Consider the following 15,514-nt stretch of genomic DNA (forward strand, 5'->3'; position numbering starts at 1 on the left):
TATTCAATAGTTACCGCTTCGTAAACGTAGAGAAATCAATGGAAAATCCTAGCCTCAAAGACGCCTTTTCACCAGAGACATGACAAGATAAATTAGGTAGTTCTCGTTTCATCCCCACAAAATGGAGAATTGGAGAACAATTAGTGTTCAAATAAAATTAGTTGTTAAATCAAGAAGGTGAGAAAAGACTCCGTCAGTGCATTTGATATGTGCAAGTCGAGAACCGGGACTCGCCTCTGAGGTAGAACAACATGAGAATTATGCTTGGTTATTCCAAAACCAGAAAAAAACGCGCGTTATCAATCCGGCTTTTCATCTACACATTTATTGGTGAGTGGTACAAATATTTACGAAATCTTTATTTTTAATGGTTATAGGGTGAATAAACGTCGTCCATCTTTAGTTATCGAAGAAAAAATCGCGAATAATACCACTTCTTCAATCATAAACTTTATTTCAAGCAGGGGTCGGGATAGTAAGCTAGGGGCTCCAAATTCAGTATTCAAACCAAGTTAGTAGAGCGATGTGCCCCCAAAGTAAAATTTGGTCGCGGTCCTGTATAATTTTGCCCACTTCTAACTACAGCTATCCGTTTGTGTTAAACAGCATTATGGATAGTTTTACCTATGCTTATTTACCCAGTATTGGAAACCTACGTTAGTTATCTATTATTTTATTTGGTTACAATATTAAAATTATTAAAATCATAAAAGAAAAGACGCGTGAAATATCGCGATAAAAGTTAATGCATTAAGCGCAAGATGTACAGATACATTTTAAATAACTTATGAATTATTTTTCCTATACACTATAGTGATAATTATATTAATTAATATTGTATAGTAGTGCAATAAATTCGTTTTAAAATTTCAGGACTTTTCGGGAAAATGCAATGTTACGAAATGTGCAGTGAAGCTGTGTTGGAGACGGAAGAGAGACCAAACGTAACCTGTTCCTACGACTGTTTCGAGCCGCACAAAAGAGTGCTGCTTTGCAAGAAAAGTAAACATACTGATTCCCATTCTGGTACATATTTCTTTCTAATGAGATGATGCAAAGATAATTTCGAAATATAATCAATATATACCAATGATATGTGGATAGAATAATTTCAAGCGTAAAGTGTAATTCTTATTGTCCGTTACACCTAGGAGCAACAAACACAAGGAGAACGCAGCTAGCCTTTAAACACGCTAACGAAGGGTTGTGTACGAATTTCATTGGACGAGCGTCACGAGCCTTTACGCTGAACGTTTTACGGGCGTGGGGGAAGACAATTTCCGAATTTTCCCCTTCCGACGGCAGCAGGCTCTAAAGCGTTTAGCCAATGAAAACTGTACGCAAGAAAATCCACGACTTTTGACGGGTTGCATTCTCCTTGTGTGGGGTTTGGTGTTTGTTGCTCCTAGGTTACACTAACTGTATACGAGTAAATGTATTGGAAATCACTTCTTGGTTAAAAACATTGAAAACTAAGGTTTCTTGATTACGAAACCTTAAGGCGATAGGTGCTATTACTGACCAAGAAACAATCCATGTATTTCCGTGCTATTAAATAAATATGAACGTACGAACTTCGAATAGCATAATATCGTGTACTTCATACGTTCGCGGTTACCTTTATTCGGTTCTTCGAAGCAAGACCCAAAAAATGAGAAAAACTAGAGATCTAACGCCAAATAATAAACGTTTACGGTTTTTTCCAGTTTATTTCCGCGTCATTTTCTTTTATGTGCATATCACTGATAAACGTTTTCGCGGAATTGCATTGTTAAGGACAACGCGCTAGTACACTACTGCCAAGGGCAAGGATCTGGGTCTTGGCACATTTTTATTTCCTGTACATTAGAGAGCACTTTGAAATAACACCATCAACCTACACTATTTATAGTTCCAACTTTAGTAAGGGCGACCCTCCCGTATTGATTTTCTATCCCCGCTCTTTAATGCCGTTGCAAGGTTGAAGCTATAGTAAAGACAAATGAAGTGTTCAACAAAAATAAGAGTGCTCTAGTTTCTTTGACCTTGCGAATCGATATTCGTGGAGAGTGTGCCACGACTTTTTATACTATCGGAAGACATCGCGAAAGTTATGTTTTCTTTGTAAAAATATTCTTCTATATCGTGCCATTTACTTGCAGATGAGGTCAGCCCAACGCCCATAGAATGCAAAACCAGCAATGACTGCCCCACCAAGAGATGCGAATTGGCAAAATGTCGCTATAACAAATGTTTCGACAAGAATACCAATCGAACCATACCGAAAGACCATCACACGGGTGTTCGCTTATGCGTTCAACTGGGTGAGGATTTTCGTTTCCTAACTTCAGATCTTGAAGTGGAAGCGCCAAGCTTTTACAAATACGGGTTTATTTAGGGTATAAAAGTTGAACGAGAACGTAATAAACGTTTAAATACTACAAAATAGTTGTTTCCCCTTTTCTGTCAATCGGAATCGCTATAAAAACAGCGCCATTTTATTTTCATATTTACACCACAGCGCCGCTTCGCGGTAGTCGCAAAAATAAACTTGTATAGGTTAATGTTAACGACCGCGCCGCTGGCACGAGCTAATTCGCGCGGCGGCCGCGTCACCATGGTTACAGACATGACTATAAGAACGCTAGACGTTGTTCGTAAAGTTTCACAAGAGGGCGCCACCATTGTTAAGAAGTGAAAAAAGCTAAACTTCTCAAATGTATTAAGAAACCACCACTTTATTTATAGCGGTTTTCACAAAGAAATCATGTTTTTCGTTATAGCTTGGCGCTTCTCCTTTAAAACGGGCCGAAAGTTGAGAACGTGCCAAATAAAATTATTCCAAAATTCCACTTAAGCTAATTAAAATATGAATAATATCTTCATTCTGGAATGGATTGGTCTAAAGGCTGGTTCACACTGGCAGTGTTTTCCTGATTTTCTCTATTTTCTCGTTTTACCACCTTTTCTCGTTGTTCTGGCGCTCGGGAACACGACTGTACACACGGACAAAATTTGCCGGATTTTATCACAGCGAGCGCTGCCGGGGAATGAGAAAACTGATAACCTTTTTTTGAGGGGCGTTGGGCTCGACCAGTCAGCGAGCGTTATGCCGTCACGTGGTAGACGCAAAAATTCTTAAGCCTACTTTTAAAGAATTTCAAAATCCCGTGACAGCGAAACGCTCGCTGATTAGTCGAGCTCAAAGTGCTTCAGAAAACCGGGGAAAAAAGTAGAGATATTTCAACATTTTTTTCTCAGTTTTCTCGTTTACCGGCAGCGCTGACGGCAGAAAAATCCGTTAAATTTTGTCCGTGTGTACAGTCGTTTTCCCGTGCGCCAGAACAACGAAAAAAGGTGGTAAAACGAGAAAATAGAGAAAATCAGGAAAACACTGCCCGTGTGAACCAACCTTAAGGCTTGTCGAAGTTTTGGGTAATTTAGTTAATAATAATAATAATAATAATAATAATAATAGCGGTTTACGTCTAAGTTATAATTATTTCAACGAATATTTTAATATCTTCGGGGAAATGTAAAATTAAATTTTAAATTTACACAAAAATATTAATTTAATTAATGTTCAATCACAGCTTTAGTACGTAAATGAGGAAATTTTCTCAAGATCGGGTAGTGGTTGACTGTGATCGATTTTATGTAAAAACAAGAACGAAACGTTTCGAGACCACTTCTCGTACTTTGTCGCGTGCTTATGTACTATCAAAATAATTTCATTCGCAGCCCTCTACGCTTAAGAAGAACCTTGACCAGAATTTTACTATTAAAAATACCCTACAATGATGTTTTATATTTTAATTAATTTATTATTCCTCCCGCTCATCTGGCGACATTTTGTTTCCATGGTACCTTTTTAAATAGTTCAAGCATTATAAGGATTTTTCAATCACGGTACACTAATAGAAGTTTCTATAAAATACGGGAGGTCACGTGTAAATGTTTTCCTACGTCACTAGCTATAGTAATTGAAGATAGAGAGCGTGTGCTCGAGTAAATAGAGATTTGAAATTTGAAGTCTGACTTCGAAACCCGCGTGCCAATGAAGTACTAAAAAGCTTAAAGACCCCAATTATTATAATATTTTGATGAGTGACAACTTGCTTGACAGCTCTGTCAGCTTGAGTGACCGCTTGGACAATTGTGGATGTTGTACCTTAGCTCTTTTATTGATGCTCATTATGTGTATCATATTAAAGAACAGTCTGAGCCGTCGGTCAAGCTGTCCACGCTATCATTCCTCAAGAAATCGACCAGTCCAGTTATGTGCGGGTCAAAATTAACCCACGAGAAAATGGAATCTTTGTTCTCGGTCTTTAAGCTCGTGGCGCGGAGAAAAACATTTTATTCTCTAATTGTTTTATTGTTGTATTTTATGGAAACACCTATTGAATGTTCCGTGTGAAACAAGGCCTCATTGAATGTTTCTATGGAAATGTTATACAGCGGCCTACTTATGCGTATTTATGTTACATATGATATTACGCTATAGCTATTAGAAAAACGGATTTCAGTAGGGTGGGTTAGGAAGGTTTCCGATTAGTGCCTACGAGCAACAAACATAAGGAGCTAGCCTTTATTCACGCTAACGAAGTGTTGTGTACAAATTTCATTGGTTGCTAAACGTTTTACGGGCGGGGAGGGGGGGGAAACAATTTCCGAATTTTTCCCTTCCGACGGCTGCAGGCGCTAAAGCGTCCAGCCAATGAAAAATGTACACAAGAAAATGCACGACTTTTGACGGGTTGCGTTCTCCTAGGCGTCACTAGCTTAAACTTTCTAGTACTTTATTGGCACGTGCGTTTCGCACGTGGAATTCCGAAATCTTTATCGACTACAGCGCGTGCTCTCTAACTTCGAAAACTATCGCTAGTGACGTAGGAAAAATATTTACACGTGACCTCCCGTATTTTATAGAAAAACCTATTGAGTTCAATAACTCTACTAAAATTAACTAACGAACGGTACATTATTTCAGACGAAAAAAGATACAACCAAAGAGATGATCTAAAATGGGTGAGACCAAAAGAAAGACCGGGTAAGTTTCCCTCGAGTTAATTTCAAGGCTGTCACTTAGTTAAAGCGTGGATAGAATAAACCTACAGGGGTTAGGAAAATAATGCTTGTACGCGTTACTAATTACCTTACACTATACTAATAGCCTACGCTTTTGAAATATATTTCATGAAAATTAATAAAATTAAAAGTAGAACCATACATAACGTAACGTTGCGGTTTTGATCGCATATCCCCCTGAAACTCCAGGGTTAAATCTATTGCCGGTGAAACTATAAGAATATTATTTTAAACAGATTATAACGGATACTTTACATCTGGTAAAGATTCACAGACCTCTGTTATTTTAACAGGGGCCATCGTGGGAGGAATTCTCGTTATTATTATTTTGTGTTTAGTCGGAAAACAGTAAGTACCACTTTCTTTCGCACTAGCAGAATTCGTGTTTTAAATTTTATAACGATCGAAACGTATTCTTAAAAGGAAATATAATAGTAGGGGCTTACATGGCGCTATACCACCAGTAAGCTGTTTCACTTATTGAGGATTATAAGAGTGATATTAACAATTTATTACTCGACAGAGTGCTTTATTCGAAGAACACGATCTAGCCCATAGGTCTTCGAGAGACAGCGACGTGCATCTAGATATTATGCTTCCCGGAACACCATCTCCGGTTCCTTCACCATCCATGGATGCTCCACCACACTACAGTTCAGTCGTGAATAACGTAAGTTACATATATCACACCCAACACCAATAAAGGCGTACAAGGTTTCATTAACGAGAATGCATTTTTGGCATACTATAGAGATCAGGCCCGTAGCCAGGATTTTTCAGTTGATGGGGGCCCGGCAAATTCTTTAGGGGGCACACTTAAAAATCAACTTTTTTCCTAAGACTTATGAGGCTATAACTACTTTAAAATGAGCATGAAGGTCAACACGGGCCACACTGGCGTTTGACATTCCAACAAGTGGTTTAAATAGATATATATTAAATTTATACAAAACGTAAATCGAAGTGGAATTTCCCATCACATTAGTTTGGTCTTTATTTCTTTGTGTTTTTAACACAAATTTTTCGATACCGATAGCGAAACTAAAATGGTGTAAACTGGGAACAAATTGAGAACGTTCTATTATTCCAAACCAATGAAATAAGTCGCAGTTAGTACTTGGGTAAAACTGAATAAATGACTTCACCTTATAGTCCAATCAGTATTTGTACTTAATTACGTGCCATATTATTGTTTCTGTTACAGCTAAAACTTTCAACTTCAAATGGTGAAATGATAATAATATAGTAAAGTAAGGTACACGAAAGTAAATAATATAGTTTGGACAGTTGGACTTAGCTAAATATAAAATATGAATAGGATATTTTTTAATGATTTTTCTAGGGGTCCCAATGATATTTTTCCAGGGTTCCCAATGATATTTTTCCAGGGGTCCCAATGATATTTTACCAGGGGGCACAGAGATTTTTTGAGCGGCACGATGGGGCACTCTCAAATGGTTTTGAGAGGCACAAATTATTTTTGAAGGGGCATTTTTTAAAAATCGCTATTATAGCCGAATTGCGCTTGGCCTTTTCGCTGTCTGGTATATTTTCAATTTTTTTCGTTCTAGGCTATTCACGCGTTACCGCCGACTTACGAAGAAGCGGTAATTCTTAAGAAACAGTTATTAGAAGTCGACAATGACACGTGCTTGATTTTGGAAGAAAATGCTGAACCAAAATCCAGTGATAAACTATTATAAAATAAGCCTTTTTAAGTACAAATTAAAATTTCACCGAACTTATCATCTCTATAACGTTTTTCTCAACGCTTCGTATGAACTTTGGTGACGATAAAGCAGTTTGCGTAATTCTTGTTTCAACTTTTAAAATGCCACACAGTGTAATTAAAGCTTTCAAATTTTAATTTCCAAGGACTGCGTTCTTCCTTCACTAACTTGATCCTACCATTTGCAAAAGACCCCAACACCGCCATTCACACTTCCGATTTTTTTACGGTTCAAACAGGGTACACGAAGTATAACCCTCGACGGTCGGAGCGTTTTGGTGATTAGATGGCAAGTAATCAAATAGTCCGGTGTTATACGCTCCCACCGAAAATGATTATAAAAGGGGAAAGGAAACGGGAGGTTGTGGAATCTCAGACGGAAAAACAGTATGATCTCAAATCAAAATTCTCTTTATTAATCCTTTTTAACAAAAAATACACTCTTAAAAATAACAGGGGACAAGAATCAACATTATAAAATAACAGGAGGACAAGAATCAACATTATAAAATAATAGGTGGACAAGAATCAACATTATAAAATAATAGGTGGACAAGAATCAACATTATAAAATAATAGGGGGACAAGAATCAACATTATAAAATAATAGGGGGACAAGAATCAACATTATAAAATAATAGGGGGACAAGAATCAACATTATAAAATAATAGGGGGACAAGAATCAACATTATAAAATAATAGGGGGACAAGAATCAACATTATAAAATAATAGGGGGACAAGAATCAACATTATAAAATAATAGGGGGACAAGAATCAACATTATAAAATAATAGGTGGACAAGAATCAACATTATAAAATAATAGGGGGACAAGAATCAACATTATAAAATAATAGAATAATAGGTGGACAAGAATCAACATTATAAAATAATAGGGGGACAAGAATCAACATTATAAAATAATAGGGGGACAAGAATCAACATTATAAAATAATAGGGGGACAAGAATCAACATTATAAAATAATAGGTGGACAAGAATCAACATTATAAAATAATAGGGGGACAAGAATCAACATTATAAAATAATAGGGGGACAAGAATCAACATTATAAAATAATAGGGGGACAAGAATCAACATTATAAAATAATAGAATAATAGGTGGACAAGAATCAACATTATAAAATAATAGGGGGACAAGAATCAACATTATAAAATAATAGAATAATAGGTGGACAAGAATCAACATTATAAAATAATAGGGGGACAAGAATCAACATTATAAAATAATAGGGGGACAAGAATCAACATTATAAAATAATAGGGGGACAAGAATCAACATTATAAAATAATAGGGGGACAAGAATCAACATTATAAAATAATAGGGGGACAAGAATCAACATTATAAAATAATAGGGGGACAAGAATCAACATTATAAAATAATAGGGGGACAAGAATCAACATTATAAAATAATAGGGGGACAAGAATCAACATTATAAAATAATAGGGGGACAAGAATCAACATTATAAAATAATAGGGGGACAAGAATCAACATTATAAAATAATAGAATAACAGGGGGACAAGAATCAACATTATAAAATAATAGGTGGACAAGAATCAACATTATAAAATAATAGGTGGACAAGAATCAACATTATAAAATAACAGGGGGACAAGAATCAACATTATAAAATAACAGGGGGACAAGAATCAACATTATAAAATAACAGGGGGACAAGAATCAACATTATAAAATAATAGGTGGACAAGAATCAACATTATAAAATAATAGGTGGACAAGAATCAACATTATAAAATAACATATAATAAGGCAAGGGGACTTATGGTTTTTAAACGAGACTTTTTCCGGGCGTTTTCTAGCCTGGTAATCTCTTCGGGACTGCACAGGAAAATGGGGTTTTATCAGGGGGTCTACGCTATCTCGCGGTATTGGTTATTGGAGGAAACTCTAGATTGGGGGCGAATTTTGTCAGTTTGAGGGTGGGGGACTTTACTTGACTCGTTACCTTGACCCAGTGAATTTTTACTGGGAATTTAGGAGAAACTACTACTGATCAATTGTCCTTTTGTCTGGTGTCTTCGCTTGCCTTGGAGAGGAGGGGTTTCTTCTCTTCGTTCGCGCGGGGGTCTCGTTCTCTCAGTTGCAATGGAAGGCTGGGGAGTCTTTCTCTGGAATTTGACGACTGTGCTGTACTGCCGTGCAAAGCACAAAAGCATTAACAACCAAAACCAAAATATGGAGAAAACCCGCGAAATTCAAACTTTCTTTGCCTTAAGATACCCCAACTTACTTCTTTCAAGTTTATATAGTAGACTTGGATTTTTCAACTCAAATTATATTCTGGTACTAAACAATTTACAGGCCAAACGATATTTAAAAAATATCATTAAAACCGTGTCTTAAAACGCGAAAAAAATGCGTTTTGATTTGACCTTTAAAGAAAATAAACACATTAATGCGTTTTTGGTTTGAAAATAATGCAAAAACCTAAATAATGCATTTTGCAACAAAATTTCTCTAAGAACAAAAATTTTAAATTCGAAAATTAGTTCGAAATTGAATTTAACGTATAAAATAAGGAGAAATAAAACCAAAATCTGTAAATCGAAAATTTGGTCGTTAATGCTTTTGTGCTTTGCACGGCGGTGTACGGGGTTCCGGGTTCCGGGATTTTCGGATTACGCAAGTAGGCTCCCAGCAGTCTTCGTCGGGATAACTCTTTCGGACATGAACGGGAATCTCGAACTCTGGATTGGATTTACGTCTCTCGCTCTCTTGGGATTTGGATTGGCCTTCTTTCTGGATTCATTGATTTCCGTAGCTGGATACGTCTGGGGACTCGCTGAACGTCGTTATTTATGAATGTTAAATGATAGGGGACCCCATGATATCATTTCGACTTCGCTAAAGTTTCTAAGTTTTGGTTTAAAGTTTGAAGTTTCTAAGTGAAGCGTCGGGCCATGGCGGAGCAGAGCTTCCGCCTGCGAGTCTCTTACTTCTCTTCTTGTTTCGAGGGTGCGGGGTCTTTTTTATACCCTCGGTCTTGTCACTCATTCCTTAATGATGGTGCTCTTTTTGGGCATTGGGTCCCTGGGACGTAGGGGGGTGGCTTACGCCTTTGACAATGGTTCTTTGGGGTCTACGTGACTTGACGAATTTGAGGTCGGTGGCGAGTTGGGGGTCCTTTCATCCTATCGCGTCTTTGGTAACCTTGGCCTTGTTGCTGAGGGATCCAATGCACGATTTATATTATGGCTATTTTTAGAAATTTATGATAGTTTCAAGGTTTTTTGCGTGGGGCTCTCTATTGAATTCTTTGAGGCCTGGGCTTAACACTGAAATCTACATTACTTTACATTTAACTTTAATATTTGACTAAAACTTAATGGAGATCACACTTAAATTACATTTCTAATCTTGGGCCATCAGGCCATATAGTTCCTTAGGGACTTTATAGTTTAGAAGTGACTAGGGGGCCAACCTTTATTATATACAGGACTTAAACTTAAATTTCAACTTAAAATAGTTAGTTTGATAGATTTAGATATTTCAATATTATAAGAGGGGGGTAAATTACATGGTTTACTTATAAAAATAGAATGTAACCCTTCAGGTTCATTTTCACCCGTATACTTATTTTTTTTTTTTACTTTTTCTGTGTTTTATTTACTTTTGTTATTACGTTTTCCCCGCACTCTTGACCCTCTAAATTTACAGTTCTTGTTAAGTATTCTTAAAGCCCCCTACATCAAATATCTTAGAATTCCGAGCTCTATTTAATGAAACTAATCCCAGTGTTAAATATAAATTTAATTTAATGATAAACTTAACACTTAAATAACTTTTGAACCATACATACAAATTAATTATTGTTTATAAGCTTTATAGAACTCGATCAAACCCCACGATAAAATATAAAATTAAGATAATTAATTAAACCATTCTCTCAATATAAATTATAAACTAAATCCCTGCCTTCAGCAATACTAAAATTAATCTCTCACTAATTAAAGTGTTTTTCTCTCGGTCACAAGACCATGGTGCAATATATTCAGCGAACTTTCCCAGCCCAGATTTTCCCTAAAACTTTCCGAACTAAACCAGTAAAGCTCCCTCAGCTCACAGCGATCCCATGAACTCATTTAAAGTCCACAGGCTTCATATTAACTACCAGGTAGCGATAACCCAACAAAAGTGCTCGTTTTCCAAGGCCGTCGCCACAGGGTCAAGAGGGCGCCCGGACGTTTCCGCTTGGAGACAGAAAATCGGGAACATCGAGACTCTCTGGCACCCCCCCCCCCGCAACCCCGAGCGACCTTTCGTGGATCGGACCACATCATACATCCCATGACAGGACACGAGTCTTAGGTGCACCAATGAACCAAATAAAATGGGAGGTCACCAATCGCTTTTTATTTTCAACTCCGTCTTGGAATCCCTGAAATAAAACCAAGAGACAGAGCCCCAAAAAGACAGAACTCTGCTTTTGGCAGACCTCGAGAGAATTCTGACTCTGGAAAGAACTGAGGAGAACTGAGAAGAATTGGACAGAGCTCGAGAAAAAGACCATGTCGAGATAAAGATAGAATAATGCGCGATGAAGTCGCGCTTAGATATTAATTAACCCTCAATGCAGCCCTCATGACCGAAACAACTCTCACCAACTGCCTAGATGACCTACATCCAGGACATTCTGACCGGAAGAGTATAAGCCGAGAAGTAATGAATCCGGGAAGCGTAATGCCCTCAACACCCTCGAATCACCTGTTGATCACCCAAAATCTAGACGTACCGAGGGAAGAAAGCCAGATGACCGAGACCGATTCCCTAGCATAGCCGGACATTTCGGACTGAAGCCCGAAGTACCTACGCCCCCGTCAGCTTGTGAAGTAAAAGAATATAGGAAGAAACCCGCAATCCGGCCGCCAAACCGTAGACGAGTAAATGAAGAGAATTAAAGAAAAGTGTGAATAAAGAAACGCGTAAACAAGCAATCCCCAAAGACGTCCCGTTCTGTGAAGTGCGTGTGTCGGGCATCTTACGTAAACTGAGGAACGAGAAAACCCGTAAACGGAGAGACGACAACGTAGCGGAGGACACCGAAATTAAATGATGAGTAGAATTTCCATCATAACCCCCCTCCCCCACATTGTAGAGTACCCAGGGTCGAAATACGAAGTAGCCAGTGAAAGTAGAGAAAAATTTTTAGAAAGAAAGTTTAACCCCACGCTATTGTTCGAGAAAAAGGTTTAAAGCAAGCCCCCTCGAGGTTGAGAGTTCATTTCGCTTCGTGTATTTATACAGTTCGGACTACATATTTCCGTTCGCATTGTACCCTCGTTGTAGCCATTTTTGTTTGGTTTTATTTTGAGTTACTATTGCCATTGCTTAATTGTCGAATCTCTAATTTTAGTAGTTTAATTGTAGTGTTTATTATTTAGTATAAGTGTATATTTGTTTCTGCCCCCTCCATCCTTTGAAACCAAGATGCCTGAGAGTAGGGATACCGGAACTGATCCCATAGAAAATAGTAAGAGATAGTTTCATTATCAAATTTAAGGTCAAAGAGTGTATATTTTAGTGTTTAAATTCCCCTCGTACATTGGAAAAAAGCTAAAAGAACCATAGTAGTGATGGCCTAACCATCACTAGAAGCAAAGTAAAATTACCCCGCCAGTTCTCCCCGCAATTTGTTCATTTCTGTATTTAGTGTTTTTATAAAATTCAGTGTCAAATAAAGATTTTGTGATTGATTAATGACAAAGGGTTTCCATTCTGAATTCGAATCTCCCCCAATTTTCTTTTATTTCTTTTCCCCATATGTAACCCCCTCTCTCAGATTTAATTCACGCCACGAAAGGCCACGTCTCGCATTTTGTCGCCAACTTCCCCCCCGCCTTGGTGAACCATCACATGACAAAGTCCTTTAAAATTCCTTAAAAACGTTACAAGAATTATGGCGTAGGAAACTAATTTATTATAGCGATATTACGTTAGTTACGTCAGCTTAACCTTAAACACATACTGACGAAAAGTTAGAGGGGACATTCATAAAGACTTACTTCGCTTACCGGATTTCAAAACAAGACGAGGAGTACGCAAAACCTTGAAACACTCGGGGACTTTACATGAAATATAAAATGGAATGAAAATGACAAATTATTGAAACAAAAACAAGAGATTGCAACCGAGGTCCGAGGCGGTTACAGAAGACGAAAATAACTAATACATAGCTATATAAAAATCGTAATAACGTGGCCAAACTGCTCTCTACCGTAAACTATATTGTACTATAACAAAAACGTTATTTGCTATTGTTCAAATAGTAAATTTATTGGCAAAATATTTAATATTACTATTACCATGAGCCGAGCTCACCCTGTTATGGTAAATAGCGCAGCCGAAAATGTGGCGCAATCACTCTCGATAACCTAGAAACTGCCGTCTGCTAAACAGTAGTTGCACAGATCCTGGAAGTCGTTGCGCTTATAGAGATGCCAAACTCTGCCGAAAACGCAACAAGAGGAAGACCATGAATGTTTCATTTCAGTCGCTAGGATAAGAATTGCTTTAGTATTATGGCGTTGGACACGCGCCGCCACTCAAAAATTATATTAAAGGGCAACGTTTTTAACTTTACTAACTTTCAGTGCCAAGGCTTAGCGTGAAATTTACTTTCTAAAATTTTAAGACCACTTTTTGATGGAATGAAAATAAGCAAGAATATTAATCCGTAAAACCCTTAATTTATGATTACCAAATAATTTTGTAAAAGTACAGGTATTTTTCTAAGACTCAAGAGTCATTTCCTTGGCCGGTTAATTCACCTAAGCCCGGAAATGTTTTGTAGATCGAGTCAACGACAAACGCCTGTCTCCTTATTGGCTCAGGTGATTACGGAAAACGCATAAAGGAACCGTCCATCGTAGCCCCAGGTGGTAGAAAGGGTAATGATATAGTTCGATATTCATGGTTGAAATGAATTCGTTCATGGGAGACGCAATCTTTTTGAAAAAGGTACAGATTACCTAAGTCATAATCATAAACTATTTAGGGGGTTATATTTCATGAATGATACCGCAAGAAACTGACATTTTCTTATAATTGAAAAGTAAAAATCAATTTAAATTACTTGTTAATATACCGATTAAATTTAATTTATTACGTTTATTTATATTAGTTAAGTTTCAACTTGGTTTCTTCTTCTTTGGCGTTAGCCCTCAAAATGTAAGTAAATAACCAAAATAAAAGAACCACATGTCGAAAACGATTCCTCCCCGCGTACAGGTGGCGCTGAATAGACGCTTCAATAAATCATCATCCAAGGAAATCGCCAAGAAGAGATATTTCCGGGAACCAGACCCGCAAGTTACTGTTTATTTAAACAGTGTTTTTGAAATAATGGAAACTTTTTACCTGTACGGTATGTAACAAGTGTTTCCTTTGAACCAGGTATTTTTTTATATATTAAGGCTTAGAAAAAACACTACGTTCTGTTTACGGTTAAAAAGTATACATTATTTCAACAAGCACTATATAAACAGTAATTTGCAGTCCTGGCTCTCGAAAATATTAATTATTGGCGATTTCCTTGTAGATGCTTTATTGGCGAAAATTTGTAAAAACAAAGTTTTCTAGTGGCAGAGAGTTTTGCATCTCTATAAACGCAGCGTCTCACAGGGTAATAATTATTCGACAACAAATAGAGAGATAGGTAAGATTTCAATAATTAAAAAAATACACCGTACGATAGAACAAATCTTTCCTCTATTTTATAGCATCTAGTTAATATTTATACAAATAGGTTATTTTTAGCACTAGTCACTCACATATTTCTTTGATTAAAAAAAAATTCGGTTGCAACCGAACCGGGAAACTTAGACGTCAAACTGCACTGTCGTCTGCATTTTCGTCAATAGGCGGTTCAATAAAACCAAAGAAAATGTAGATGAGGAATAGAGAATAGAATTGCAGGAAGAATTAAAACTATCGACATTTGACGGTCTTTTGCGTTATAAATGTCCGGTGGGTAGTAATATTTCATTAGACGGCGTTTACATCATAACATTACAAAAAGGGAGTGGCCTTTGCATATCCGGACATGAATTTTTCATTTTTATCTCTTTATTTTCTTGGATACAACCGAATCAGAAATTCACTAGGAAGTAGTGATACACTAGGCCCGGACGAGTAAGCTACTCATATCCATAGTTCTTGCCGTCTGGGCTTCAAATGGTACAAAAATAAGTACTGGTTTTCACAGACAAAAACAGACAATAATTTAGTAGTTAAGTGAGCTTCTCGCTTTGGCCGCTAGGGTTGTTCTACATATACGTTTTTGGTATTTTCCGTTGCCCTTCCACTTAATATACTTTATTGCATCATTCGCAAACTTAAAATCGTTATTCCCTACACAGTATTTTTTTTATTACTATGAGTTACTAGGCGGAAATTATTCCTGAAAGCAAACCTCACGTAACATGAATTACTCGATTCTTGCTTTAATGAGATATTTCATTTCTATGATGAATACTAGTAGCCAGTGGAAAAAACCGTAAACTTATTTTACGAATATTCGCGAAAATTCCAACCTTTTATACAGAACGTGCCTTTATTAGGCTTAACTTTTTCAAATATTTGGAATATTTTTTAAATCCCCATTTAAATAGTTACGTAGTTTTGGCTTTCAGACGCCACAGTGAATTTTATGTAGAGCAAAATGAGTAA

The 15,514-nt window shown here is 37.0% G+C and overlaps 2 protein-coding genes across 4 annotated transcripts in view; one reads left to right on the plus strand and one right to left on the minus strand.

Moving 5' to 3' along the window:
* Positions 1-15,514, minus strand: part of LOC149947957 (uncharacterized) — a 534,917-nt gene that overhangs the window by 236,534 nt on the left and 282,869 nt on the right. The window lies entirely within an intron of this gene.
* On the plus strand, positions 36-6,817 carry LOC149947959 (uncharacterized). Of its 3 annotated transcripts, none has more exons than XM_090172602.1 (8): positions 36-330; positions 874-1,026; positions 2,142-2,303; positions 4,973-5,032; positions 5,307-5,418; positions 5,494-5,533; positions 5,594-5,740; positions 6,642-6,817. In XM_090172602.1, the coding sequence occupies exons 1-8, from the start codon at positions 252-254 to the stop codon at positions 6,771-6,773; spliced, it is 885 nt and encodes a 294-aa protein (XP_090028728.1). In that variant the 5' UTR covers positions 36-251; the 3' UTR covers positions 6,774-6,817. The 3 variants fall into 3 exon arrangements, with proteins under 3 accessions (XP_090028728.1, XP_090028730.1, XP_090028729.1); XM_090172604.1 differs by having other exon boundaries at positions 5,364-5,418; XM_090172603.1 differs by having other exon boundaries at positions 874-1,002.

This window comes from Leiobunum rupestre, chromosome 4 (genome assembly GCF_980474605.1).
Source record: "Leiobunum rupestre chromosome 4, qqLeiRupe1.1.hap1, whole genome shotgun sequence".
In the NCBI taxonomy this organism is placed as follows: domain Eukaryota; kingdom Metazoa; phylum Arthropoda; class Arachnida; order Opiliones; family Sclerosomatidae; genus Leiobunum; species Leiobunum rupestre.

What these genes read in the sequence shown, in the direction of transcription:
- LOC149947959 (XM_090172602.1), top strand. Translation starts at nt 252, where the DNA reads ATGAGAATTATGCTTGGTTATTCCAAAACCAGAAAAAAACGCGCGTTA. An exon ending in TCGCTTATGCGTTCAACTGG is followed by an intron (nt 2,304 to 4,972) that starts GTGAGGATTTTC and finishes ACATTATTTCAG; the next exon opens with ACGAAAAAAGATACAACCAA. An exon ending in TTGTGTTTAGTCGGAAAACA is followed by an intron (nt 5,419 to 5,493) that starts GTAAGTACCACT and finishes TATTCTTAAAAG; the next exon opens with GAAATATAATAGTAGGGGCT.